The 27,780-nt window shown below is 44.5% G+C and overlaps 2 protein-coding genes across 3 annotated transcripts in view; one reads left to right on the forward strand and one right to left on the reverse strand.

Moving 5' to 3' along the window:
- Window positions 1-22,651, forward strand: part of HDHD2 (haloacid dehalogenase like hydrolase domain containing 2) — a 33,421-nt gene extending 10,770 nt beyond the window's left edge. For both annotated transcript variants that reach the window (XM_075186011.1, XM_075186012.1), the window contains exons 2-7: window positions 2,209-2,310; window positions 4,303-4,511; window positions 5,578-5,662; window positions 20,339-20,555; window positions 21,461-21,524; window positions 21,887-22,651. In XM_075186011.1, coding sequence (XP_075042112.1) covers window positions 2,210-2,310; window positions 4,303-4,511; window positions 5,578-5,662; window positions 20,339-20,555; window positions 21,461-21,524; window positions 21,887-21,990 — 780 coding nt within the window. In that variant the 5' untranslated portion in view covers window position 2,209 and the 3' untranslated portion in view covers window positions 21,991-22,651. The remainder of the gene's footprint in view (window positions 1-2,208; window positions 2,311-4,302; window positions 4,512-5,577; window positions 5,663-20,338; window positions 20,556-21,460; window positions 21,525-21,886) is intronic.
- Window positions 22,564-27,780, reverse strand: part of KATNAL2 (katanin catalytic subunit A1 like 2) — a 29,569-nt gene continuing 24,352 nt past the window's right edge. The window contains exons 13-16 of the mRNA XM_075185991.1: window positions 27,437-27,547; window positions 25,279-25,441; window positions 23,901-24,003; window positions 22,564-22,908 (exon numbers count right to left, since the gene is read on the reverse strand). Of these exons, the coding sequence (XP_075042092.1) occupies window positions 22,769-22,908; window positions 23,901-24,003; window positions 25,279-25,441; window positions 27,437-27,547 (517 nt within the window). The 3' untranslated portion in view covers window positions 22,564-22,768. The remainder of the gene's footprint in view (window positions 22,909-23,900; window positions 24,004-25,278; window positions 25,442-27,436; window positions 27,548-27,780) is intronic.

Below are 27,780 nucleotides of genomic sequence, written 5' to 3' on the forward strand. Positions count from 1 at the left end.
ATATAAATGTCTAGTGGCATGTGTTAGTCTGTCTGTGTGTGTGTGGAAAAAATAAAACCAAGCTGCAGCGCCACCTGCTGGGCGGAGTTATACACTGACCTACTAAATTCTTAGTGTGTGTGGAAAAAAAAAATCAGAAAGGGCTGAAATTTAGTATACTAAGATGTTTTTAATTTGTTAATTTAATTTGTTAATTGTTAAAAGTGTTTATAAAGATTTTAAAAAAAAATATATATATATTTCTTGAAGGAGAAGTGACAGTTGGGAGTGGTTGGTGGTTGCCGGGGGTGACAGTGGGGAGTGGTTGGTGGTTGCCGGGGGTGACAGTAGGGAGTGGTTGGTGGTTGAGGCCTGGGCTAGGCCCAAATGCATGACAAGAACCTTTTTAACACCTTAAGTAGCTTGATTTGACTAGAATGCATGAGTATCATGCACGGGTTAACTTGTGTGTATATATATATATATATATCACTTTTTTTTTTCAAATCCCCCTATACTTACCTTTCAATTGCCCTGTTCAAAAAATCCTCTCTAGTTATTATACTATAATCACTTTTTGTATTGTTTCGATGCAATATCAATAAGGTGCATTTAAGCCAGGCATTGTATATCAGGGTGCCCTGACCAGGCCTGCGGTACCTGACATATACACCACTGTGACCCCAAATTGTCACCTGTTTTGCTAATTACACCACTATGTTAGCTAAGGGATAACAACTTGTAATGGGCCAAAGAGAATAATATATAATGTCCCATTAGTATTACAAGTAGAAGTATGTAGCAGGGAGATAAGGTCCATGATGCTCCAGGACCAGGTGACTTTTATTCACTGGTCAGCGTCCCTTGAAATAATAAAAAAATTCCCCCTTAACTGACCTTTTAATCGGCTTGTTCTCCTGTCCTCTTCTCTTCTTTTCTCCAATTCTGTGCTGCTGATTGTTCTTCTCGCGCGGGTGTCTCCTCTGTGCTGCGCTCGGCAATGGATGTTGGGCGTGATGACATCACGCCCGACATTCACTGCGAGCACCGCACGGAGGAGGAGGCAAGGGAGGGAGCCGGAGTACCAGCTGACGTGACGGCAAGGTAAGTATTTCTTCTCTTTTTTTTTTTGAAGGATTTCATTTTTCCATTAACACTGCTGCCCCCTTGCCACAACCAAAACTCCTTCTGGGCCACATTTACAGGCGTGCTGGGCCGCACGTTGGACAACCCTGAACTAGAGTATGCAATGTGCGATCTCTTCGGCGAATGAACCGGACAGCTGCTGATGAATAGGGGATTAAAACGATTCTAAACATTATACAGTTCCTGCAAGCGGAACCTTGAATTTCACTACCATGCATATAACTTATAATATTAAACATAAATACTGCTTTATTTTGACATAAATAACTATGTGTTGCAACTACAATTAATGTGTACTAATTACAAATGTGTATGTTCGTGTGAATGCGTGTAAATATGTAAAACCTGTTATTGCCACGTGTTGCGGCTGGATACGCCCCTCGAAGCCGTAGCGTGCTCTACGTATATTTTCAGACAAAGACAACCAAGTTTGCTTGATATTAATTGAAATGACTTTATCCAATTTGCTGACTTCGACAAGAGGAATGTATAGTCCCTATCATTGAGGTGTAAGAGTGTGTAGGCCAGCTGATGCTCGTGGAACGTGCGCCTTACCTTGCGATGGTCATTTCCTGGATGTCGTTGAACATTGCTTGATAAGTCTTGTTGAAGGTCCATGGTCCATACTCCCAATTGTGTATCTGTCATGTAAACGGTAGTTGGGTGTTTACTTGAACCTTAGACATCCTACACAGGGGAGTGAGGTCTTTGGCATTGTTTTTGTCATCGTGGAATTGCCTCATTTTTGACAAGGATCAATTTCTGTCATTCTGCTGCCGGAAGTGAATGGTGAAATCGCTCTTAATGTAGAGAAGTAAAAATATTCAAATGTATGAAGCTCCTGTGGTTGGCTGTGCACACAGGTGTATAATTGTATGTGTTCCACTGTCATTAATGCCTACACCTGTGCTTCCAACACTCGTGTGTACAAGAAATTAGTCTCAGTTGTCACATTTCACAAACAGTGATCTAGATCTCCTCACTCACGTTATAGAAAACTCGTGTGTGACAACTTGGTCACAGTATGCCTGTAGATTATCGTTATCACAAGACCTAATTCCATTGTTTCCCGTGTCATGGTAGGATGGCGGCTCGGCGTGTCCTGAAGGCCGTACTTGTGGATCTCAGCGGTACCCTTCATATCGAGGACGCCGCTATTCCTGGGGCGCAGGAAGCACTGAAAAGGTAAATGCTGTATCTCTATAGCTTGTACGATTTATTATTGATTGTCCTTTTACATAATCACATTATTAGCAAACATGTTTATTTGTCCTTATAGCTCAAATACAAGTTGCTGATAATGTTCTGTAGGGGAATATATTTCTCCAGGTTTCTTATTTCTACAACTTGATAATGTCTTTTATTTTGTTCTATCAGCTGTTCTGGAATCTGGATCCCTGTGTAGTGATTTAGGCTTCAGGTTAAAGCCACAGATTTAGGTCCTGGACTTGCCCTGGCTCTTTGGGTTCATGTGGTCTGTGTAACGTCTGTTGTGGCAGCTGGGTGGGCGACATCTCCCGGTGTCTTTTATTCACTCTTGGTCAGTACGTGGGAGGCCCTTAATGTTGTTGTGTGGGCCACAAATGTCTAGTTACGCCCCATATTGGCTCTTCCCCACAGCCAAGCTCACACACATAAATACAGTAATTGCATAAGTTCAATTCCCGACCATGGCCTTATCTGTGTGGAGTTTGTATGTTCTCCCCGTGTTTGCTGGTAGGTTAATTGGTTGCTATCAAAATTGACCCTAGTCTTTTGTGTGTGTGTGTGTGTGTGTGTGTGTGTGTGTGTGTGTGTGTTAGGGAATTTTGACTGTAAGCTCCAATGGGGCAGGGACTGACGTGATTTCTCTGTAAAGCGCTGTGGAATTAGTGGCGCTATATAAATAAATGATGATATATAATAAATAAGGGTTGGGGGAACTTAAAGTTGGATAAAGGTTTCAGAACACAAAGGTGGAAGAAAATTGCTCATATATCCAGCTAAAATATTGTTTCATGTCTGTGTCAAGCGAGACTACACACCCCATAAAGTAAACATTGTATTGGGTTTCATATCATTGACTAGAGGTGCACTCTATTATTTTTAATTAGAGACCACCTTTTTGCAGTTTCAGAACAATGGAACACTGACACTTGGGGTACAGAACAATGACACACTGACACTTGGGGGATACAGAACAATGACACACTGACACTTCGGGAATACAGAACAATGGCACACTGACACTTGGGGGTCACAGAACAATGGCACACTGACACTTGGGGGTCACAGAACAATGGCCCACTGACACTTGGGGGTCACAGAACAATGGCACACTGACACTTGGGGGTCACAGAACAATGGCACACTGACACTTGGGGGTCACAGAACAATGGCACACTGACACTTGGGGGTCACAGAACAATGACACACTGACACTTGGGGGTCACAGAACAATGACACACTGACACTTGGGGGTCACAAAACAATGGCACACTGACACTTGGGGGTCACAGAACAATGGCACACTGACACTTGGGGGTCACAGAACAATGACACACTGACACTTGGGAGATACAGAACAATGACACACTGACACTTGGGAGATACAGAACAATGACACACTGACACTTGGGGGTCACAGAACAATGACACACTGACACTTGGGGGTCACAGAACAATGACACACTGACACTTGGGGGTCACAGAACAATGACACACTGACACTTGTGGTACCAGAACAATGACACACTGACACTTGGGGGTCACAAAACAATGGCACACTGACACTTGGGGGTCACAGAACAATGACACAGTGACACTTGGGAGATACAGAACAATGGCACACTGACACTTGGGGATCACAGAACAATGACACACTGACACTTGGGGGTCACAGAACAATGACACACTGACACTTGTGGTACCAGAACAATGGTACACTGACACTTGGGGTCACAGAACAATGACACACTGACACTTGGGGTCCCAATTATAAAAACTGGTTGAGCACTTCTGCTTTAGAGCATAGTTTTTTGTAATCTTGCCTTCAATTCGACTGCATGAAAGCCTCAGACCATGGCCTCTGGGGGCTGTTACACAGAGGGTTGGGAAACTTCTTGAGGTTGTTTCACAAATCTTGAGATCTTGTTGTGGGATCTTGTTGGTCCATCTCTCCCTTCACGTTCCCTCCAGACTCCGGAACGCTCCCCTGGTAATACGATTTGTCACCAATACGACCAAGGAATGTAAGAGGACCCTGCTGGAGCGGCTCCGGGGGCTGCAGTTTGACATAAGCGAGGATGAGATCTTCACGTCTCTGACGGCCGCCAGGAACCTCCTGGAGCAGAACAACGTCCGGCCCCTGCTGCTGGTGGATGATAGCGCCCTGCCTGACTTTGAAGGTATTGGGTTATTATGTGTTTTCCATAATGTCATTCTAGAGATGGGCGATTGCGCTATTCCCCCGTCTCCAAATCGCAGCTGTCGCTGGCGTCCAGTGATAGGACAGGAAAAGTTTAGTTCACTTCCTGGGCTGCTATTTGGGAAGTAGCAGTGATCCCGCATTGTGATTGGACGGCTGTGTGACCTCATCCTATGATGTCACCATCCTATGATGATGTCGCTATGATGTCACCGTTCCCTGGAACAAAGATTTATAAAAGAAATGAGAATCTGACAATCCGGGCAAATAGGCCAACCGGCAATGCCACATTTCTGCGTCTCATTGGCCACTCTCCTCTGTGCTGGTGGCAGCGCCCAGGGAGGGCTGTCGGTGAGACTATGGCAAAAAAGCTGAAAATAATCCCCAAAATACAACTTTAATGTGCTATGCCAGTCATAATGCCCAGCAAGATCTAATCTGCCAGTGGTATGGCCCCAAGATTAAAATGCCAGTAAGATTGAATATGCTAATGCCCAGTAAAATGCCCATTATCAGATACCCACTTACATGCCCACCAATATCAGTAGTGGCCAATAGGATGTTTAGATATATGCACAGCAGCAGTAATATACCAGTCAGGGCCAGTGATGCCCAGTCTATTTATAATAATGTATATATTTGATGTATTCATTTTTCTTTCACACACAAACTGCATGACGTTTCTGATTTAACTCAGTTGAGATGTTTTAGCATAATCTGAAACAAATGAAAATATGACACCACGGAAAAAAAATTGTGATGCAGCGAAGCCGTTTCCTGGACCAGGCGCGAAAGGGTTACGACAGGTTAACAACGTCAGGAAGAAAATAATGAAATAGCTATTATAGAGATATAAAACAGGGAGGACAGGGCTGACTGATATAACAGAAGACTATTTTAATGCAGGTCTGAGAATTAAAGGTTTTGCATTGATGAGAATTTCCTCCTTGGGCTTTGTACTCAAGCGTGACTAAATTATAGATTGAATGTACAATTCAATTATTGCGGAGTCTTGTGACGGTGACCTCTCCATTCTCCGCTCTCAGGAATAGCCACGGACGCTCCCAACGCTGTGCTGATAGGATTAGCTCCAGAACACTTCAACTACCAAACCATGAATAAGGCCTTCAGGTGAGTGCCGGCCTGATTGCGTTTCGTCAGTCATATAATTGGCTGGTTACTTTTTAACAGGCGGATTAATTCTTTGTTGTTCCAGAGGGACTTAGTAAACTGCGTAATGTGGTTTCCATCTACGCTGTGGCTTTAATAAGAAGCGCACATTAAGACCTGGATTTCCTTGCCCCAGTTATCACCTGCATTCAGTGTATGTTCTGACTTCACTTATAGACTTAAAGGGAAGTTATGTGTCTGCTTTAAAGGAGCAGTAACAGAAAAAAGCCACATTATTATCATCTCGCAAAGCGCAGGGCTGAGGTGCCGATGGTTGATGTCATTTGGTCAGATTGCACATGTGTTGTTCTCCGTTAGCCCCAGAGATGACTGCTGTAGCAACGCGCTATGCCGTCTGTTGTGGTGCGTGTTCAGTGTTTTAGGGGTTGTGTTGCTGTGCGCTTAGATCTAATGAGCACAAGAGGAAAACAGATAGAGAATGAATACGTACACAGTTCTTCTACAAAGAGCAAAGTGCATCAACAAACAGATTGTGTGTGGATGGGTCCAGTTAGGGTCCGTTATTCGGAATGAAAAAAAGGTTAATAATTGTTGTTCAGTGATAATGTCATTGATTAGACATTGCCTAGTGTCTCCTCTTACAGTCACTGTGAGGAGCACTGGTACACAAGGTAATGAGAAGGGGAATGTCGCACACACACACATCACCAAGTGTCTCCTTATACAGTCACTGTGAGGAGCACTGGTACACAAGGTAATGAGAAGGGGAATGTCACACACACACACACACACATCATCACCAAGTGTCTCCTCCTATAGTCCCTGTGAGGAGCACTGCTACACAAGGTAACGTGAAGGGGAATGTCATACACACATACATACACACACATCACCAAGTGTCTCCTCTTACAGTCACTGTGAGGAGCACTGGTACACAAGGTAATGAGAAGGGGAATGTCATGCACGCAGACATCCTCACCAACTGTCTCCTTATACCGTCACTGTGAGGAGCACTGCTACACAAGGTAATGAGAAGGGGAATGTCATACACACACACACATCACCAAGTGTCTCCTCCTACAGTCATATAAGTAATTTAGTATATTCTTAGAGATGTTATTCCAAGTAAAGGAAAAACCCTGTAAAGCTGCCTATATAGGCCCAAAAAGAGAGCGGATCCCAATCAGCATGTGATGGCGTCCACTGGACGGGTGGTAAATGCAGTTGTATAATTACATTAAGGTCCGTACATGAAATATACAGTAGTATACAATACACAGCAACAATCCATAATACATTACATAATACATTATTAAACTAAACATAATTATACAAAGAGCAGACATCTACTAATTAACAGAATACACAGATAACTAGGTAATGTAGATCAAGTTATTTACAGGACAGTGAATGAGAGTGATGGTGAAGTAGGCCGGGGCTCGGGATAACCGGACTAGGGGAGCAGACAACAGGTACAGAGGGTGACGGAATAGTAGAAGGTGAACACAAGGCTCCTGCTCCTGAGAGCTCACATCCTAAAGGGAATATACAAATAAGGGGGTACAGAGTGGGGGTGATAGCAGAGGCTGGGGACTTAGGAGGACGCTGATAGGCTTCAATAAAGAAATGAGTTTTAGGGACATGCTTGAAGTCTTCGAGAGAAGAGGATAACCTGATAGGTGGTGGGAGATTATTCCACAGGTGGGGAGCAGCCTGGGCAAAGTCTTGGAGGAGGGAGTGGGAAGAGGTGATCGGAGTGGTGGTGAGATCGGTGTTATATAATTTTTTTTTTTAGTTTGTTTTTATAAATTTGGTTGGTGCATGGTCCAATCATGATGTGCAGTAATAGCCCAGGGGGCTACGGTCTTTGGACCCTTACTGCCCCATCCCCCAGAACCATAGGGTCCCTTAGGAAGATAAAGGTCTTCAGGCCCATCTACGGCACAAGGCTTGGGTGGTCCACTTTCTCCCCAAGCTCAGCCGAAGCTTCCCCATAAGAAGGGAGTCTCCAACCCCATAGGGGTCTCGCCCAAACCCCACACAAAACATTAAAAGAGAAGTGTAGGTGCAAAAATAAATATATAGTACTGTATCGGCTCCAGCCAGGGGTATAGCAAAATGGTCCTTGCCCCGGCCAAAAGGCAGAGCTGAGGGGGCGGGATGGATTGTGAATGGAGATGAGGTTGGAGATGTGGAGGGGGCTGAGAGCTTTGCAGGTGGGGGGGAGTTGTTAAATTTAATTCTGTAGGCTGCGGGGAGCCAGTGTAGTGACTGGCAAAGAGAGAAAAATAGGTAACGTAAGCCATTTATGTGCCGTAACATTGCTCTGCGCATGCGCAATAAAGTACGCAATTCATGTTCGCAGAGCGGAACGCGTAGGGTAAAAGGGAGGACTAACATAGGCAATGTACAGTGAGGGAGGGCCGAGGTCTAGTGCAGACACATTTGTCCGATTCAAGCTCTGGACATCTCTCGGGTACATATCACTTGCTCCAGCTACAGGTCAGATATTAGTGCCGAGTGACAGTGATGATGGCTGTGTACACAGCTAGAACATGTGGTTGCAATCAGCAACTGTAAAAATTAATTTTATGTACAGTAGACATTAGAACATCCCAATAAATGTGTTTGATGTTAACAAAAAAATAGTATTTTTCCCCCTATGATTATATTAACAGATGATGATAATTGAAAACTTTTTTTTTTCTGTGTGTTCTGATGAAAGTTTATATTGCATGTATGTATTGTTCTATGTGTCTGTCTCCATATGGCAAGTACAAGTGTACGCCCGCATTACGTGCGTTTTTAAAGAAACGCAAAGTACGTTCGTTTTGTGATCCTTAATGGCCCATAATGTTTTATCATTCCTTTCCATGCCTCGCACTTCATTGCTGTCTGGCACGACATAAATATCCAATCTCTCTTCTCCTTTATCTCACCTGCCATCTGTCTGCGTTACATTTTATTCTGAACGCAATGCAAGAAAGCTGGACGAGCCCTAAGAGGGACGTCCCCCTATTATCAAAACCTCCTATGTCTTAAAGTGCCCAAAAACTGTCTCCGTATCCAAATTCAACAGTTTGGCTGCCGATAAAAACACATGAATAATGAGAGTTTCTCAGGAACTCTAGAAACATTTGCCTGTATACTTCTAAATATATTGCTGTTATCTCTGCTGTGTGAATCCTCTTGTGCTGCTAAATTATTACAAAATTGCAAAAGTGAAAATGTTATCTGTGCTCGTGCAAAGCTGTAATTACTGATAACTCCCCTTCATCCAATTATCTCAACGCGTTTCGACTGCACCGAGAGTCAGGGAGGTCATCCAGTTGTAAAGGGCAGAGACACCATCCCCAATTTTTATCTAATCTTTCGGCTGCTCTTATCTTATCACCCCTGTATCTGTAAGTGAAATAAAGTGGAGAACTTAACTACGTTGCTGTTCTCTAACTCCTATGCTGTATATTTCACGGATGTCTTTCCTTTTCTGCGTACAAGGACACGGAGGGTAGAACCCCCGTCTTGTCCAAGGTCAATGGTCCTATTGCCATTTGCCTGTGTAATAAACTGATGTTGTTCTTTTCACCAGTATCCTATGTACTATGTAAATCTTGCTTGTCTACCTGTAAACTTGTGCAGGATGTAAGATATATTGTTATAATGCAGCCTGTGTGACCCTAACGATAGGGAGCAGTGTGTCCACAGAGTAACAGGACCCAAAGGGCGGCTTCACTTGGATTTATTTATAATAAAATGAGATATGAGCAAAGCAGCATAGATCTTCAAAACAATAAATAATGATTCAGAAAAAAAAAAGCTTTTTAAATTTCATTTTTGATGGTGGGTTCATTAAATCAGGACGTTCTTGGGGAATTGCATTTAGATGTGTTAACACAAGTAACCTGTATAAAAAGTATTATTATTCTAAGAAATCTGGAGGGTGGATTGGCTTCAGCAGAATCAGCATTCTTTAAGCCACTACAATGGGTCATTATTCGGTTCTGGCAAAAGTACACATAACATAATGATTCGTTATCATAAATCATATACTGCATTTAATTATATGTGCAACATAAAGTTGCATCAGATTATATGCAAACAGTTATAAAATTAATTTTACAACTATTAATACTGTAATCATGAATAAAAATACATGTTAAAAAAAATATTTCTTTTTACATGAAATACATAAATCAGAATGTTCTTTGTGTACTGTACATAAAATGCATTTTTATAATTTATCTTACTTTCAAACACATGTTCTGGCTGTATACATGACTGTCATCACTATCACTCGGGACTTATATCAGACCTGTAGCTAGTGCAAGTGATACGGCTAAAACGCATGTACCTGAGAGATGCCCGTAACTTGAATTGGACGTATGTGCATGACCACTGCACGCCGTTACTGTACGTTGCACCCTTTCCCTTCCGCGTTTCGCCCTTCGAGTAGTCGGAAGTGTTAATTGAATTTGGACATGAATTGCAGACACTTGAGCTCACTCGCATAACGTTTCTGAGCGTGTGCAGAGTGATTTCACACAGGATACGGCGCCTGGCGGGACTTAAATCTGAAGATGAATCAGGTCCTATGTGTTTATCAGTTTATCTGAGAGTGATTAACTGGTGTCTTTTCTTGTCAAGTTGTTGGTCCGATATATACCAGGGCCGTCACATCTATTGTGACCAACAGATTATATATTGGGATCAGGTATCCTAACACTTCAGTATTGAATACATTCATTGCATTATATCCATCTGGGGTTATTGGATCATCTCTGGCACCTTCCGTAGTCTACGTCTATGTATGATAACAATCTCTTGGAACAAATTATGTCCTGATTAAGATGCATAGATGCCCTGTTATATGTTGTATGTTGTGGTTCTTTAGTGATGTTTATTTGCTTACCTAGTTGAAGGTACCAGTGATCAGGTCAGATGAAACAAGATGAACCATTTTCAATACAAGATGGTGCTTTTATAGATTTGAACACAGCCTCACAGGGTAAGCCAGCCCCCTAACGTCTGAGCTATTTTTAGAATCCGGATGCAATTTGTTTACCCAAATATGGATTTACATGCAATGCAAAGCTAACAATATTTACACTTATCTGTGATATCCTAAAACTTGCTGTAATTTCCTGCATCTTGTTTTAGACAAAGGAAATCTAGTAACAAGTCTTAATTAAACCTTCCCGTGCCTTCAGGTGCTGGACCCTCACACATCAAGGTCTAATTAACATGAGGTTAACATGGGTACTTTCTTCAGACAGCTGCAGAATACACATTCTTAAAGCAAGTCACAAAACCCCAAACAAGTCATTTCCCTACTCCAAGATACACAAAAGACTTTCTCAAAGGCTTATTGTATCAGATATATACCTCAGAAATAATGCATTTCCTCTAGCAAAGTTAAAACAAACAAATTTCTTCCCCTGGTCTCAGAAATAAAGATATCTCCTTTACCAACATACACACAATATAAAAAATAAGTGCATTAGCAATGATATAAATAAGTGCCTGCGCTATTTCCTTTAAATAAATTTATACCATAAGTTATTTATAAGTGACCCAATCACAGGTCCCACATGTTTTTTTACATTTTATAGAAGTTGTAATTATTCTTTGAGACGTTCTACGTTCTCCAACTTTCTCAGCATGTTGACCAGTGTTGGAATTATATAACACAAATTGCTGGTGAGTTTTGTGGAATGTTTATTACAATTTTTTTTTTTAATAATATTGTATTGTACAGAGTCCTGAAGGTTGTTGATTTGGGGTGGTGCAGATCTCCACAAGTGGGGGGAAGTGGGGGGGGGGGGCGATAACACGGAGCCGAGGAGTAGTTTGGGAGGAAGCACAGATGCCATCAAGAACCAGAGATGATTGAAGACTTAGGGGCACATTTATCATTAATCGGCAAAAGTGAGAAATAGTTATCAATCCTTATCGCAAGGATAAGGATTGAACTATTTCTCAAATTTATTAAAAAGGGGTCACAGAAACAGCAGTTCCGATAAACTGCTGTTTCTGTGATAGAAAAAATCACACTTACCCCCTTCTTCGGATGCGCTGTCTCGGGATCTCCTCTTCGTTCCTCTTCTTCATTCAATTGCGCATGTGCAGTGCACATGCGCACAAAGTCCCTGCTCTGTCTCTGCAACTATCGTTGCAGAGAGAGCGCGCTGAGTGACAGGGAGGGATCATGTGATCCCTCCACACATGCGCTATCCAGCTCTGCTCTCCGGAGCAGAGCTGGACATAACAAAGAAGAAAAGCTTCAGCTTCAGCTGGTACATTTACATAACAAGTTCCCGAAAAATATATTTTTTCGGAACTTGTTAAATGTCGGACCCGAGCAGTCACCATTCTGTTGTATGGTGACTGCTCGCAAAAACAAAGTGCAGAGAAAATGACTCCTTTTCAAGATTCAACAGTGCGATGGGCCTTTCATAAATGTCAATTTGACACTTCGTTTACCTATTTACACGGTAAGTGCACGATAGTGCAATACCGTCAATTGTTAAATATGCCCCTAAGCCATAAAAGTTGCTGCAGTTTCGGAGTGTCAGGTTCATCCTGACTCTGAGCAGACGGGGACCTGATAAGAGGATGCTGCAGTGATTACAGGACGGCTCATAGAGATCAGAGATCTGATTACAGGATACAGATACAGTTGTGATAAGACTGAGTACAGCTCTGACCAGATACGTGCGGCTGCACACACATGCCAGGAATTTACACCTTACTAACTCCAGCTCTGGGCTCCGGACAGTATTTACATTCAGAACCTTTCTCTGTTGAATGTGTTAAAAGCAGTTTGAGTGCAGCACTGACTGAGTGCAGATAAATATAGACTATTGTAGAAGAATGTTCTGTGGAACACGCACCCTCTGATCATACAGGACTGCGATGTGTACGGCTGTAGAACACGCACCCTCTGATCATACGGGACTGTGATGTGTACGGCTGTAGAACACGCACCCTCTGATCATACAGGACTACGATGTGTACGGCTGTAGAACACGCACCCTCTGATCATACGGGACTGCGATGTGTACGGCTGTAGAACACGCACCCTCTGATCATACGGGACTGCGATGTGTACGGCTGTAGAACACGCACCCTATGATCATACAGGACTGCGATGTGTACGGCTGTAGAACACGCACCCTCTGATCATACAGGACTGCGATGTGTACGGCTGTAGAACACGCACCCTCTGATCATACGGGACTGCGATGTGTACGGCTGTAGAACACGCACCCTCTGATCATACAGGACTGCGATGTGTACGGCTGCAGAACACGCACCCTCTGATCATACGGGACTGCGATGTGTACGGCTGTAGAACACGCACCCTCTGATCATACAGGACTGCGAAGTGTACGGCTGTAGAACACGCACCCTCTGATCATACGGGACTGAGATGTGTACGGCTGTAGAACACGCACCCTCTGATCATACAGGACTGCGATGTGTACGGCTGTAGAACACGCACCCTCTGATCATACAGGACTGCGATGTGTACGGCTGTAGAACACGCACCCTCTGATCATACGGGACTGCGATGTGTACGGCTGCAGAACACGCACCCTCTGATCATACAGGACTGCGATGTGTACGGCTGCAGAACACGCACCCTCTGATCATACAGGACTGCGATGTGTACGCATGTAGAACACGCACCCTCTGATCATACGGGACTGCGATGTGTACGGCTGTAGAACACGCACCCTCTGATCATACAGGACTGCGATGTGTACGCATGTAGAACACGCACCCTCTGATCATACGGGACTGCGATGTGTACGGCTGTAGAACACGCACCCTCTGATCATACAGGAACGCGAAGTGTACGGCTGTAGAACACGCACCCTCTGATCATACGGGACTGCGATGTGTACGGCTGTAGAACACGCACCCTCTGATCATACGGGACTGCGATGTGTACGGCTGTAGAACACGCACCCTCTGATCATACAGGACTGCGATGTGTATGGCTGTAGAACACGCACCCTCTGATCATACGGGACTGCGATGTGTACGGCTGTAGAACACGCACCCTCTGATCATACGGGACTGCGATGTGTACGGCTGTAGAACACGCACCCTCTGATCATACGGGACTGCGATGTGTACGGCTGTAGAACACGCACCCTCTGATCATACAGGACTGCGATGTGTACGGCTGTAGAACACGCACCCTCTGATCATACAGGACTGCGATGTGTACGGCTGTAGAACACGCACCCTCTGATCATACAGGACTGCGATGTGTACGGCTGTAGAACACGCACCCTCTGATCATACAGGACTGCGATGTGTACGGCTGTAGAACACGCACCCTCTGATCATACAGGACTGCGATGTGTACGGCTGCAGAACACGCACCCTCTGATCATACAGGACTGCGATGTGTACGGCTGTAGAACACGCACCCTCTGATCATACAGGACTGCGATGTGTACGGCTGTAGAACACGCACCCTCTGATCATACAGGACTGCGATGTGTACGGCTGTAGAACACGCACCCTCTGATCATACAGGACTGCGATGTGTACGGCTGTAGAACACACGCACCCTCTGATCATACAGGACTGCGATGTGTACGGCTGTAGAACACGCACCCTCTGATCATACAGGACTGCGATGTGTACGGCTGTAGAACACGCACCCTCTGATCATACAGGACTGCGATGTGTACGGCTGCAGAACACGCACCCTCTGATCATACAGGACTGCGATGTGTACGGCTGCAGAACACGCACCCTCTGATCATACAGGACTGCGATGTGTACGGCTGTAGATTGCACTCTGATCAATTGATTGCATCAAATCACAGACCAGTTGTTTTAGAAGATGAATGCTAATGGGTTACACTTTGCTGTATGTTATTAGATTAGACCCTGCGTCTCCACAAATAGTGAAATTACTGCAAATTGTGTTTACCTAGTCAGTCAGTCCATCCATATGTACTCAAGGAACAAGACATTACATTTTTCAACAGTTTATTTGAACAGTGATGCCATCTTACCACGATGTTTGATATATAGTTGTTATATTGTTTTATTTTTTGTTACTGTTTGGAGTCACTAGTGATTCTGTTATTGTGACAGATCTCTGTCACTGGCACCTATCTCCTCATGTTCTCCTTTTACTATTCTATCACCATCTAGACTGCTTCCCTACCACTGTCTTCTTGAATGTCCTTGGATGTTACCATCACACTCTCTTCCTGACGAGTCCAGTGACGGGCTTGTCAATCAACATATAGCTCTCCCTGACCAGTCCAGTGACGGGCTTGTCAATCTGCACACGGCTCTCCCTGACTAGATCAGTGACGGGCTTGTCAATCGGCACACGGCTCTCCCTGACTAGATCAGTGACGGGCTTGTCAATCGGCACACGGCTCTCCCTGACCAGTCCAGTGACGGGCTTGTCAATCTGCACACGGCTCTTCCTGACCAGTCCAGTAACGGACTTGTCAATCGGCACACGGCTCTCCCTGACCAGATCAGTGAGGAGCTTGTCAATCGGCACACGGCTCTCCCTGACTAGATCAGTGACGGGCTTGTCAATCGGCACACGGCTCTTCCTGACCAGTCCAGTAACGGGCTTGTCAATCGCCACACGGCTCTCCCTGACCAGATCAGTGAGGAGCTTGTCAATCGGCACACGGCTCTCCCTGACTAGATCAGTGACGGGCTTGTCAATCGGCACACGGCTCTCCCTGACCAGTCCAGTGACAGGCTTGTCAGTCGGCACACGGCTCTCCCTGACTAGATCAGTGACGGGCTTGTCAATCGGCACAGGGCTCTCCCTGACCAGTCCAGTGACGGGCTTGTCAATCGGCACAGGGCTCTCCCTGACCAGATCAGTGACTGGCTTGTCAATCGGCCCTCGGCTCTCCCTGACCAGTCCAGTGACGGGCTTGTCAATCGGCCCTCGGCTCTCCCTGACTAGTCCAGTAACGGGCTTGTCAATTGGCACACGGCTCTCCCTGACTAGATCAGTGACGGGCTTGTCAATCGGCACACGGCTCTCCCTGACTAGATCAGTGACGGGCTTGTCAATCGGCACACGGCTCTCCCTGACCAGTCCAGTGGCAGGCTTGTCAGTCGGCACACGGCTCTCCCTGACTAGATCAGTGACGGGCTTGTCAATCTGCACACGGCTCTTCCTGACCAGTCCAGTAACGGGCTTGTCAATCGGCACACGGCTCTCCCTGACCAGATCAGTGACGGGCTTGTCAATCGGCACACGGCTCTCCCTGACTAGATCAGTGACGGGCTTGTCAATCGGCACACGGCTCTCCCTGACTAGATCAGTGACGGGCTTGTCAATCGGCACACGGCTCTCCCTGACCAGTCCAGTGACAGGCTTGTCAGTCGGCACACGGCTCTCCCTGACTAGATCAGTGACGGGCTTGTCAATCGGCACAGGGCTCTCCCTGACCAGTCCAGTGACGGGCTTGTCAATCGGCACAGGGCTCTCCCTGACCAGATCAGTGACTGGCTTGTCAATCGGCCCTCGGCTCTCCCTGACCAGTCCAGTGACGGGCTTGTCAATCGGCCCTCGGCTCTCCCTGACTAGTCCAGTAACGGGCTTGTCAATCGGCACACGGCTCTCCCTAACCAGATCAGTGATGGGCTTGTCAATCGGCACACGGCTCTCCCTGACTAGTCCAGTGACGGGCTTGTCAATCGGCACACGGCTCTCCCTGACCAGATCAGTGACGGGCTTGTCAATCGGCACACGGCTCTCCCTGACCAGATCAGTGACGGGCTTGTCAATCGGCCCTCGGCTCTCCCTGACCAGTCCAGTGACGGGCTTGTCAATCGGCACACTGCTCTCCCTGACCAGTCCAGTGACGGGCTTGTCAATCGGCACACTGCTCTCCCTGACCAGTCCAGTGACGGGCTTGTCAATCGGCCCTCGGCTCTCCCTGACTAGATCAGTGACGGGCTTGTCAATCGGCACACGGCTCTCCCTGACTAGATCAGTGACGGGCTTGTCAATCGGCACACGGCTCTCCCTGACTAGATCAGTGACGGGCTTGTCAATCGGCACACGGCTCTCCCTGACTAGATCAGTGACGGGCTTGTCAATCGGCACACGGCTCTCCCTGACTAGATCAGTGACGGGCTTGTCAATCGGCACACGGCTCTCCCTGACCAGTCCAGTGGCAGGCTTGTCAGTCGGCACACGGCTCTCCCTGACTAGATCAGTGACGGGCTTGTCAATCGGCACAAGGCTCTCCCTGACCAGTCCAGTGACGGGCTTGTCAATCGGCACACGGCTCTCCCTGACTAGTCCAGTGACGGGCTTGTCAATCGGCACACGGCTCTCCCTGACCAGATCAGTGACGGGCTTGTCAATCGGCACACGGCTCTCCCTGACCAGATCAGTGACGGGCTTGTCAATCGGCCCTCGGCTCTCCCTGACCAGTCCAGTGACGGGCTTGTCAATCGGCACACTGCTCTCCCTGACCAGTCCAGTGACGGGCTTGTCAATCGGCCCTCGGCTCTCCCTGACTAGTCCAGTGACGGGCTTGTTAATTAGCACACGGCTCTCCCTGACTAGATCAGTGACGGGCTTGTCAATCGGCACACGGCTCTCCCTGACTAGATCAGTGACGGGCTTGTCAATCGGCACAGGGCTCTCCCTGACCAGTCCAGTGACGGGCTCGTCAATCGGCACACGGCTCTCCCTGACCAGATCAGTGACGGGCTTGTCAATCGGCACATGGTTCTCCCTGACCAGATCAGTGACGGGCTTGTCAATCGGCCCTCGGCTCTCCCTGACTAGATCAGTGACGGGCTTGTCAATCGGCACACGGCTCTCCCTGACTAGATCAGTGACGGGCTTGTCAATCGGCACATGGTTCTCCCTGACCAGATCAGTGACGGGCTTGTCAATCGGCACACGGCTCTTCCTGACCAGTCCAGTGACAGAATCACACAGAGCTACGATCTTTATGTGCAATATTGTAAGAATATGTGATTTGAGAAGATTGAAGCTGCGTAGCCTGGGGAAATCCCCAGTTTGCAGTGGTTCCTGGTCCTGCTTGCAGAACCAAGCAGAGAAAATGGGAGAAAAAACGAAACATGGGAAAAACCCTTCACTGATGAAAGTATAAGACCCAATCTACCCTGGACGTATGTTTGTACTCCTGCTTGTCCCACTTATTCTCTAGTTGGAGTAACTGCTGCTGCATTAAAAAAAGATCCTCTTGTTTTTGACAGCAGGAGAAGTTACTACAAATACTGCTTAGTTACGTGTCCAGAGCACTGAAATCTGGATCACAGCAAGTCATTGTCTGACCACATTTTCCACCCCCGACATCTGATAGTAATGACTATTTATATGTTCATCGGTCCATGTATGGCCTGTACATGCTGCGGTTTGAGGACAGTTAGGTCTACAGCGTCCTAGGTTTATGGAAGCATGGATGGTCACACTTGGCAAATGGTTCCAATGAAGTCTCTGGACTAGTCTGAGAAATCCATTTGGGATAACTGACGTTTTATCTGGCTGTGCCCAGATTTGTTGTTATTTTTATGTAAACCTCACTTATGGGACAGTATTATCAGATAGAGACAAATGGTTGAAGTTCGCTCCATAATTCTTATTTTTACAGCAAAAAAGTTTTTGGAGAGTTTCTGCAACTATTTATATGAACTATGTACTTACGATATTTTCTCTCCTGTTGGGTGTAATGAGGGTTAATGAATCATTGGATCTTATTAATTGTCCCCACACTTTGCTGTCCGGCTGTTTAAGAGCCGATCTGTCTGATATCTATTTATCCTGCGTTAGTCATTGTAATCAGATGATTCTGGGATGTATGCGGAGGTACAGGGAGAAGCTTTATTACATTATAAAAGGGATTTATTACACTATAAATCGCAGTGTCACCAGGAAGTGGATTTGTTCTGTGTAAGAGCGTGTCTGACACAATCAGAAGGTAATACTGACAAAGATTAGATCAGTCAGTATCACATTTTATTAAAGGAAACCCAGGCCACCATTAAGTGGATGGACAGGCTGGCTCTTGTAGTACTACAAGTGCTAGCATAGCCATGTCTGCCAGGGCCTGCTGGCACTTGGGGAATTACCCACACATAAAAATAGGGGTCTGGGAATACTTTACACAAGTTTTTAATCAAATAGAAAGACAATTGTTGTCAGCACTTATCCTTAACACTGCATATTTGTGTATATCTAGCAAAATGAAAACGTCAGGTATTGGTTCATATTTTGATCAAAACATTTAAGCCTGCATCCCAGCATCAATTGTATCTCCTTGTATGCAGGTCCGACCTATATGCTTCAAACACCATTAAAGTCAAGTTTAAGCTTACATCAATGAGGATGAATACACTTATATCCCAACATTTAGATATGAGAAATCAGGACAAAATAAGCCCTGCCCCCAATCTGCCCAAATGTTACACCTGATCTGCCCTCTAGTGGGTGAAACTTGAGCGACTTTTTTTACAAGACGAGAATCGGGTCTATCCTGCCAAAATCGGGACAGTTTGTTTATATATATATACATATACATACATATATATATATATATATATATATATATATATATATATATAATATAAATAAACCTTTCCTTAATATATAATGTATGTGGACCACCTGTGCCAACTATCACTAAATTTACTGAAAGGAAAATTGGAGTTGTTCAATCCAGAAACTATAAGGTCCATTTCCAGGAGTGGGGGGTGGTCATCACTCTTCCCAGTGAAGTGGGGGTCACAGTATTGTCAGAACACGATCACTGGTCAGGTTGTACAGTGACGGGTACGAGCTGTCTACACTCTCATTGGATAATAGCTTTTCCTGTATTGCGCTCCAGCAGCCAATCGGAGCTCACCGATGGGGAAGCCGCTCGTACCTGGTACTGTAGTGGAATCATCGCCTTGATCCCTACTGGTAATAAAGAGGACTGACGAGGAGGTCAGGGTGGAAAAATCCTGGCACTATAGTTTTGTTATTTCATGTGTAATTGGACGGTGTGATATGCTGGGTAGTTTTGCGTTATAGAATGTGTTGGAAAATTAGGAGAAGGCATTATTACATACGGTTCATTTGGACAGATATATAGCATGCTGCATATTTACCATAACGTCTTGTATTATATATTGGTCGGTCGAGGGTTTTGTACTGTATCCTGGACAGTTGGGGCGTGGAATATATGCTGGACAATTAGGGTGATGTACGATTGTGAATGTATAATATACTGCCTAATTGGGTCTGTAGTAAATGCTGAGCAATGGGGCCGTATTATACACTGGACAATAAAGAGCATCTGTTATATGCCGGACAGTTGGGTCCTGTATTATATTAGGGGGATGTACAATCGTAATTGTATAACATGCTGATCAGTTAGGGCTGTATTATATACTGGACAATTGGGAGGTTCTGTTTTATACCATCCAACATCTCACAATACAGTCTGTCCAGCATATAATATTTTGGACAAATGGGGTCAGCGTTTCCTTTTGCTTTAGTTGTCTATAAAATTTCAGTAAAACATACCCAGAAGTTGTCCTCCTAGAGCCGTGTATCTCTGCAGACAGCCGCATTGTAAAAACAACTATATTTTCTCTCCATCACGTCTATTTACACTTAAACTTCCTCTCGGTTTCTTTCAGGCTGGTGCTGGACGGAGCTCCCATCATCGCCATCCACAAGGCAAGGTACTACAAGAAGAAGGACGGCTTGGCCCTGGGCCCCGGTCCGTTTGTGACAGGTTTGGAATATGCCACAGACACAAAGGCCACCGTGGTGGGGAAGCCGGAGAGGACCTTCTTCCTGGAAGCCCTGCGGGGTACAGGCTGCAGCCCGGAGCAGTGCGTTATGATCGGGGATGTAAGTTGGAAATGATGCCTGCAAATAATTACATGAAACACCCAGATAACTAATAGCAGCCGGTACTTGCTGCGGAACCACAAGGAAAAAGTTACAGAATTCAGCATCACAGAGTTTTTTGTTGCTACCCCAGTAAACACGGGGAGAACATGCAAACTCCACACAGATAAGGTCATGGTCAGGAATCGAACTCATGACCCCACTGCTGTGAGGCAGAAGTGCTAACCACTAAGCCACCGTTTCTTCTTGTGAGTATGGTAAGACGAAGGTCCCAAATCATTGGGTAATCATTGTACATTTGTAATATAAATAATTTATGTGTTTGCTTAATTTGCTGCTAATCCATCAATTCCCCAGCATATTGTTTCATTGGTTTTTGACATTTTTATCAACAAGCTTCCAATCTGCATCCATCCTTATGTCAAGACTGTACAAGAGAAATCTGAAACATTGATACAATAGTGGCCTCTTGTGGGCTAACCTGGTAACTACCTTTATGTCTAGAAGCTATGGAAGACCCATTGAAACTGGGTGTCCTATTGCTCTGTGGAAGTCGGGGTGAAGAGGGTCTCAGCCTTTATTTTTTGTGTGGATCAAACAGTAAAGGATTATTGTAAAATCGATGAGCACCATTGTATTCTTGCATGAAAGGAGAACTTTAGTCCAATACATTCCTCCTTTAATTAGCTATACCCCTGGAATCCAGGTGTTTCATCGGCATGTCCATTTAAAAATAAACAAATATAGAAGACAGCATGGCGTTGCCTTTACATCAGGTCTGTACTTGTTGCCAGGAAAGAAAACCAGTTTAAACAGTATTTTACCAGGACATTCATTGGAAATACTTAATAATTTATCAATTAGTGACTTTTCAAATATATAATTAATCTCGCTCATTCTCACAGGATTGCAGGGATGACGTTGGAGGAGCGCAGAACACGGGCATGTTGGGGATACTAGTAAAAACTGGTGCGTATCCTCAGAAGCAACAGCTAATTGCATTTTAAATCCATCCCAACTCTACTGTGCAGTAAGACATTACAAACTCAGCTGGGAATATTTAATAATATTATGTTATGGGTACAAATGTGCTGTAACCCAGGCCCACCAATCGGATGGGTGCTGTAACCCAGGCCCACCAATCGGATGGGTGCTGTAACCCAGGCCCACCAATCGGATGGGTGCCAAAAATTGTCTGATACTTATTAGTAAAGACAGAACATTATAGCTACATAGAGCTGATGTAACGCAGCTGTTTATTACATTTTGGTGTAATACATGTGATGTTCACAAAGCTAAAGAAATTATTTTTTTTCGTTTATGCTAAACAGGAAAATACAGAGAAGGAGATGAAGCCAAAATCTCCCCCGCTCCTTATTTGACCTGTGACAGTTTTCCTCTGGCTGTGGATCACATACTGAAGAATCTCCTGTAAGACCCGCAGTCGCCTCCGTAAGGAATCGTTGTCACGTCTGTTCTCCTCCCAGGAATATTACGCAGCATCGACTCTCATTAAAGAACAGGGACCCTCACAATGACATCACAGTGAGAGGGGCCCCGAGTACAAATAGAAGGACGGACAAGGTGACAGCAAGAGGTGCTTTATTAATTTATACTCGGTAAGGGGTTAGTTCCTAAAAAGAAAAAAATGCAAATCTGCAATGACCGACAGCTTGTACTTAGATATGTGACATTATTGTCTACGGTGGAGCAGCTCCTTGGAGACGTGAGCGGTCAGATTATCCATATAGTTATTAGGCAGAGGCGGAGCCACTAGTCCTGAGCCCCGCCCCCCTCCGGCCATGTCACATCCCAGGGTGGAGTAGGGTAGATGTTTCCACCCGGAGGATATTGGTAACCACATAATATCATGATACTGGTTGCCGATGTTCCAATCATATCACCTTACAGATCTGAAATCCAGCGAATCTCTGGACCTGCCAGTGGCGCAGGCCCAGTAAAGTGATAATAGGATCCCCGGCCCCCCACATCCCAGCCTAGTGCACCATGACAATAATAATATTTTATTAGTCTTCCAAATAGTTCATACAGTGCAAAAAAATATGCCTTAATAAACTGTTACAAGCTGAACAGTCTCTTGTGTCCGTGTCACATTGTTGGTTAATCACTGGTGAAAACAGCAGCGACGCAGTCCATGGGGGAGGAAGGTTCCTCTGGGGCAGTTTGTTCCTCAGCTTGTCCGGCGTCGTCGCTCACACAGACTCAAACTCCGTCTGCCAGGCACTGTACTTCTGCGCCAGATTCTTAGCGGAGGGCTTAGTGTGCGCTAAAACCTCAAGAAAGTCTGACGTGGTGACTGTGTCCAGGTGAATAACCGGCATATCCTTACTCCCTGGAGAGAGACGCAAACAACAATATTACTAATAAGCAGATAAAGCCGCTATCTCTTCCTTCCACAGTCTAACTATCAGTCTGGGTCTGATCTCTTGTCTTTGTTTTCCCTCCTCACATCATGTCAATGCCCCTGTTCTCACTGACATATCCTGATATACTCTGTGCTGCTGGGGGACCCTGCTCCTTCCACTATATAACTCTCAGTCTGTGGCTTCCTGCTGCCTCCATTCCCCTCCTCACATCATGTCACTACCCCTGTCACATGCAGCCCTGTCCTCATTCACAAAAGATCAACACATGTCTAAAATACTATGTGCTGCTGTGATCATTCCGATTTCATTGGCTGTAGGTTGCTCTATCCCCTCCCACATCAAACCCACACCCAGACAGATGTGCAATTAATAATAACACGGGGTAAGTTGGGGGTTGAAGAAGAGAATAAAGGGTCTGATTCATTAAGTAATTCTGGCATACACACGTCCGTATTCAACTACAAGGAGATCTAAAGCAACGTGTGTTGTTGACGTGTAGGTACGCTCTGCTTATACAGCACTTTTCTTATTGAGACAGACACAACACACTGCAGGATACGTCCTATATATATATATATATATATAATGTGGAATATAAGGTCTCCATAGACCGCGGAGAAAACAATGTATTCAGTTATTGTCACCTGTTACGCCCATGAAATCGCAGGTTGTCAGAAGTGTCTTTTGCATTCAAAGATTGATTGGATGTTGCTGCATTCACTGGCGTATAATCTGTTTTATGAGCCCGAGCAGCGCAATTTGCCGCAAAATACGGCACATACCGGCATTTATGTTGATTAATGAATCAGGCCCAAAATGTGCAGCTACCTCCGTATCGGTCGTCGCAGTACAGCGCCAAACCATTGTGGCAGTGTTTATTACTTGGACCCTGCGGACACTCGTACTGATCCAGACCGTAAGCTTAGCGCGTATGGTTGTGTAAGACGCTGTCACTTACCTGGCTGGTGGCTCTCCAGTGCATTGAATATTTTCCTCACCGGCCTCATGGCGGCTTCTTTACAGACCAGTTTAATATCCGATCCCGAGTAACCTCCCGTTTCCTGACCACGGGACACAAGAAATCTCACATTCAATAACAACAACTCAATAAACATCACATTTTCTTGCTCAGATTCATCTCTAGATTCTGATTCCTTCAGCTCCCACTATCAGTGTAATGTCACATAACTGTCATTATAGAGGTGTTACGTCCTAGGTCCTTAACCTGCTGCGCGTCTACTACAAGGTTTATCAGAGATATTCAAGGGGAACCTCAGTCTGTTAAGTATAACGCAAGATAATGTGAAATGTATAAGTAAGGAATAAAACGGATACAAAGCTAGGGGCACTTTTAAAACATTTAAATGCTTGGTATAGATTTGGGGGCACTTTGAATACATTTACACACAATGGGGGTATCTAGTATAAAAACTAACACACTTTAGGGGGGGTACTTGATAAATATTTACCATCACAGGGGAAATGTTTAAAAAAAAAAGTTGACAAACCGTTCTCTATCGCTGCTAGTCACATTTACGAATACATTACATAGAGGGTTAAAAGAAGTTATCTGCAAAGTGTAGAGAGAGTTTTTCTCCTGAGGGAAGTGGCTTCTCTTGCAAACCTGTCTATACGGCTCCATAAAAATCACAAGGATTTAGGCATAGTGCTTTTATACAGGTCTCAGATATCCAAGATCATTTCTATTACCCATAATAATTTATAGTAGGGGCTGTATTGTTTATTATAATCACCAATGACCTCAGAGCTAACTGTATCCACAGATCTTATTTACAGTTGTCTATATATTACCATCTCTTGTATCTTTTATTTACATAAACATTGGTACGTAACAGCTTTCAGTACATCCTGTGGCAGTCCCTGCAGTAGTCCCACATCCCACTGGAAACACCATTATTGTTCTTTTTGTCTTTTCAGATAAGACCCTCTAATATGTCCTGTCCTAAAAACTCCAGCCCCCGTCTCTATCTGGACCAACCCCCTTCCCAACTGTAGATAGAGGTACATTAAACAAATATCTGAAACTGCAGTAAAAAACAGGGGAAAGGGGGTGTAGAAGGAACCACTGAGGACCCCTCATGACTGCCTGTTGTGTGTAAACAAAATCACTATCTCCTACAGAAATGTTTGACCCCAAAGATAGAAGATGAAATCAGACAGTACTCTCACGTTTACTTTCCTGTACACCACACAAATAAAGAAAACCAATTGAGGTTACTATCCCTTTAAATAATCCCTGATATATCTTTGCGACACCCTCTCTGGGTTATAGAACATCTACTTCCGCAAGAGTCAGGGGGACATGGAGGTCTTACCTCTCCCAGCACACTGTACTCTAGCTCGGTCCTCAGCTCCACTCCGCCGCTGTTACTCACGGGAGGCAGCCAGTGCCGGATCATGGACTCTCTGGCCTCTTTACACGGCAAATCCACCAGGATCCTCTTCTCCAGCCGCCGTAACATGGCGCAGTCCAGCTCCCTGACACACAAAGATTTACATTCCTCTTATATCATTATTCTCAGTGTGTTCCTGATGAAGCATATTGTATAATATGTTGTATCTCTAACCATTGTTTTGTGACCGGGATAACCTTACAAAATGACTCCACAATGTTTATTTTATGTTGCGTCAAACTACCCATCCCAGTCCGGCTTAATCCTGAAACAGAGGCCGACACCAGCAGCCGGGTATAGGGAGGGAATGTGATAAATAATACCCACCAGCGACAGGGAAACCGAAGAGGAATTAGTAACACTGATCCTGCCTCATTTTATAACCTACAGTCACTCTCATTCATTGAACTCTGAGAAGGCGATTCCATACTACAATAATGGACTATGAGAGTAGATCCTGTTTTCTTTTTAACAAAGAAAATCAACAGGGCCGGGTACTCTCAAGTGATGAGAATCCCACCAGTGAATATCTATTAAAAAATCATCATTGGCCAGCAGTATATATACTATGCAGATTATCAGATCCCTAATAAGTCCTGTTCTTCCCTCCATTCCAAAACCCATCTTCAATTAGTTCCACAGTGTTTCAAAATCATTAGTCTGATGGTGAAATTCCAGCAGGAAAACACCAGATTTCGGGACGTACGAGATACTCTGATCTCATACGACAGTGATCCGTCTTTTTACTCTCAGCCTGGAACATGGGGTGACGCTGGAATTGTAAAGAGGGTAACAGGAGATAATAAATGGATTGAATTATATAATGAAAAGCACGGAACACTGAAACGTGTCGCCGTTCCGCAACACAGGATGGAACAGAATCGGGTCGATTTACACCAGTCCATCTCCAGGACTCGCATGCAAACTCCTAACCAGCGCAAATTCTGCTCGGCCATAGGAAACTGCAAGTAAAGTTATCGTAACTGTGATCACCTTACTGTAAACTAATCTCCGGGACGTGATTCTATCGGAGCCACTGCCTCAACTGAACAATTTGAATAAATAGACATGTTAAATCACTTTTTTCGTCATTGCGATATGAAATGGTGACCAACGTTATAGAAATAGATCCCGTCGTTTCTCAGGACTTGCCGAGACTGGGAAAATATAAACAATATTCTATTCCCATTTTTCCATGAGCGATTCCGATGGAGTCTTATAGTATTATAAGTTACATTTTGGCTTAATGTTTATAACGGTACTATGCTACATGTTTATGGATTTGTTTCTAAGGGATTTTCCACCAACTAAAATATCCATCTTGTTACTCATTTACTCCATGATTTAGGAAACAGCAACTGCTAATTCGGTAGGGAATTCCGACCTGCTGGCACGAGACCCCCACACTTCTGCAAGTAAATATTTTTTAACACAATCTACAACACCTCTGCTGAAAAACAGAAACACAACTCATATCTCTAGGCTAATACATTATAACTGGTTGTCACAACATCAAAAGAATACAAATAGAATTTTAATAAAATTGCCAAAAATTCACATGCAAAAAAATAACTAAATAAAAATTGTTAGAATGATGAAACGGAAGAAAAAAATCAAGCTCAGTGATCATTCTGTACCTTCCGATGCTTTTAATATGTATATTTGTGACATAAGATTATACAGAGATCAGAGAGGTCGAAGTGCAGCTGAGTTCTTATCCCGTGCAGTAAAAGATCAGATCGCACATGTGCAAAAAGATATAAATCAGATTACGGCCACCCTGCTACACTTATCCTGTACTCCTGCCAGTTTAAGTACTCTACACTTGGAAGTTAAACCCCCTTCTTAGCTAAACCATAGTAAATAACTTGGATATAAAGTCAGAGAGCTTTTTAAATACTGGCATATGGTTGCTCTGAGTTTATTAAAGATTATTTTTTCCTGGCCAGAAGGAATAAACACTAAAGTGGAGACAGAGCTCACAATTAATCTTTAAATGTTTTAAGCAAAACGAAGGCCCTTTCTGTTCATCAGCGCTTAGAGGCAGCGGTGGTCACATGACGTCGTCCTGATCTCTTACCAAGGCAGATTGGAGGCAGCTAAAACAAACACCAGATCGTCTGATCGCGACAAGCCGTCCATCTGGACCAACAACTCCGTCTTCATCCTGAGGCTTCCCTCGTGTTCGCCCCTGGTGGGAAGGAGTGCGGCACTCGTGATTGGAAGCAAGAATTATTTTTTATAAAGTACACTCAAAATTTTAGATAGAACAGTACATAGGTCAAATATAATATTCAGGTTTCTAAAGTGGTCTTAATCGTAGAATTGTCCTAAACATAACTAAATATACATAAACATAAATTCACTTTATTTTAAGTTTAGATTCAACACCACTTCTTTACGAGTGGCAAGTTTACACTAAAG

This window comes from Mixophyes fleayi, chromosome 1 (assembly GCF_038048845.1).
Source record: "Mixophyes fleayi isolate aMixFle1 chromosome 1, aMixFle1.hap1, whole genome shotgun sequence".
Taxonomy (NCBI): Eukaryota; Metazoa; Chordata; class Amphibia; order Anura; family Limnodynastidae; genus Mixophyes; species Mixophyes fleayi.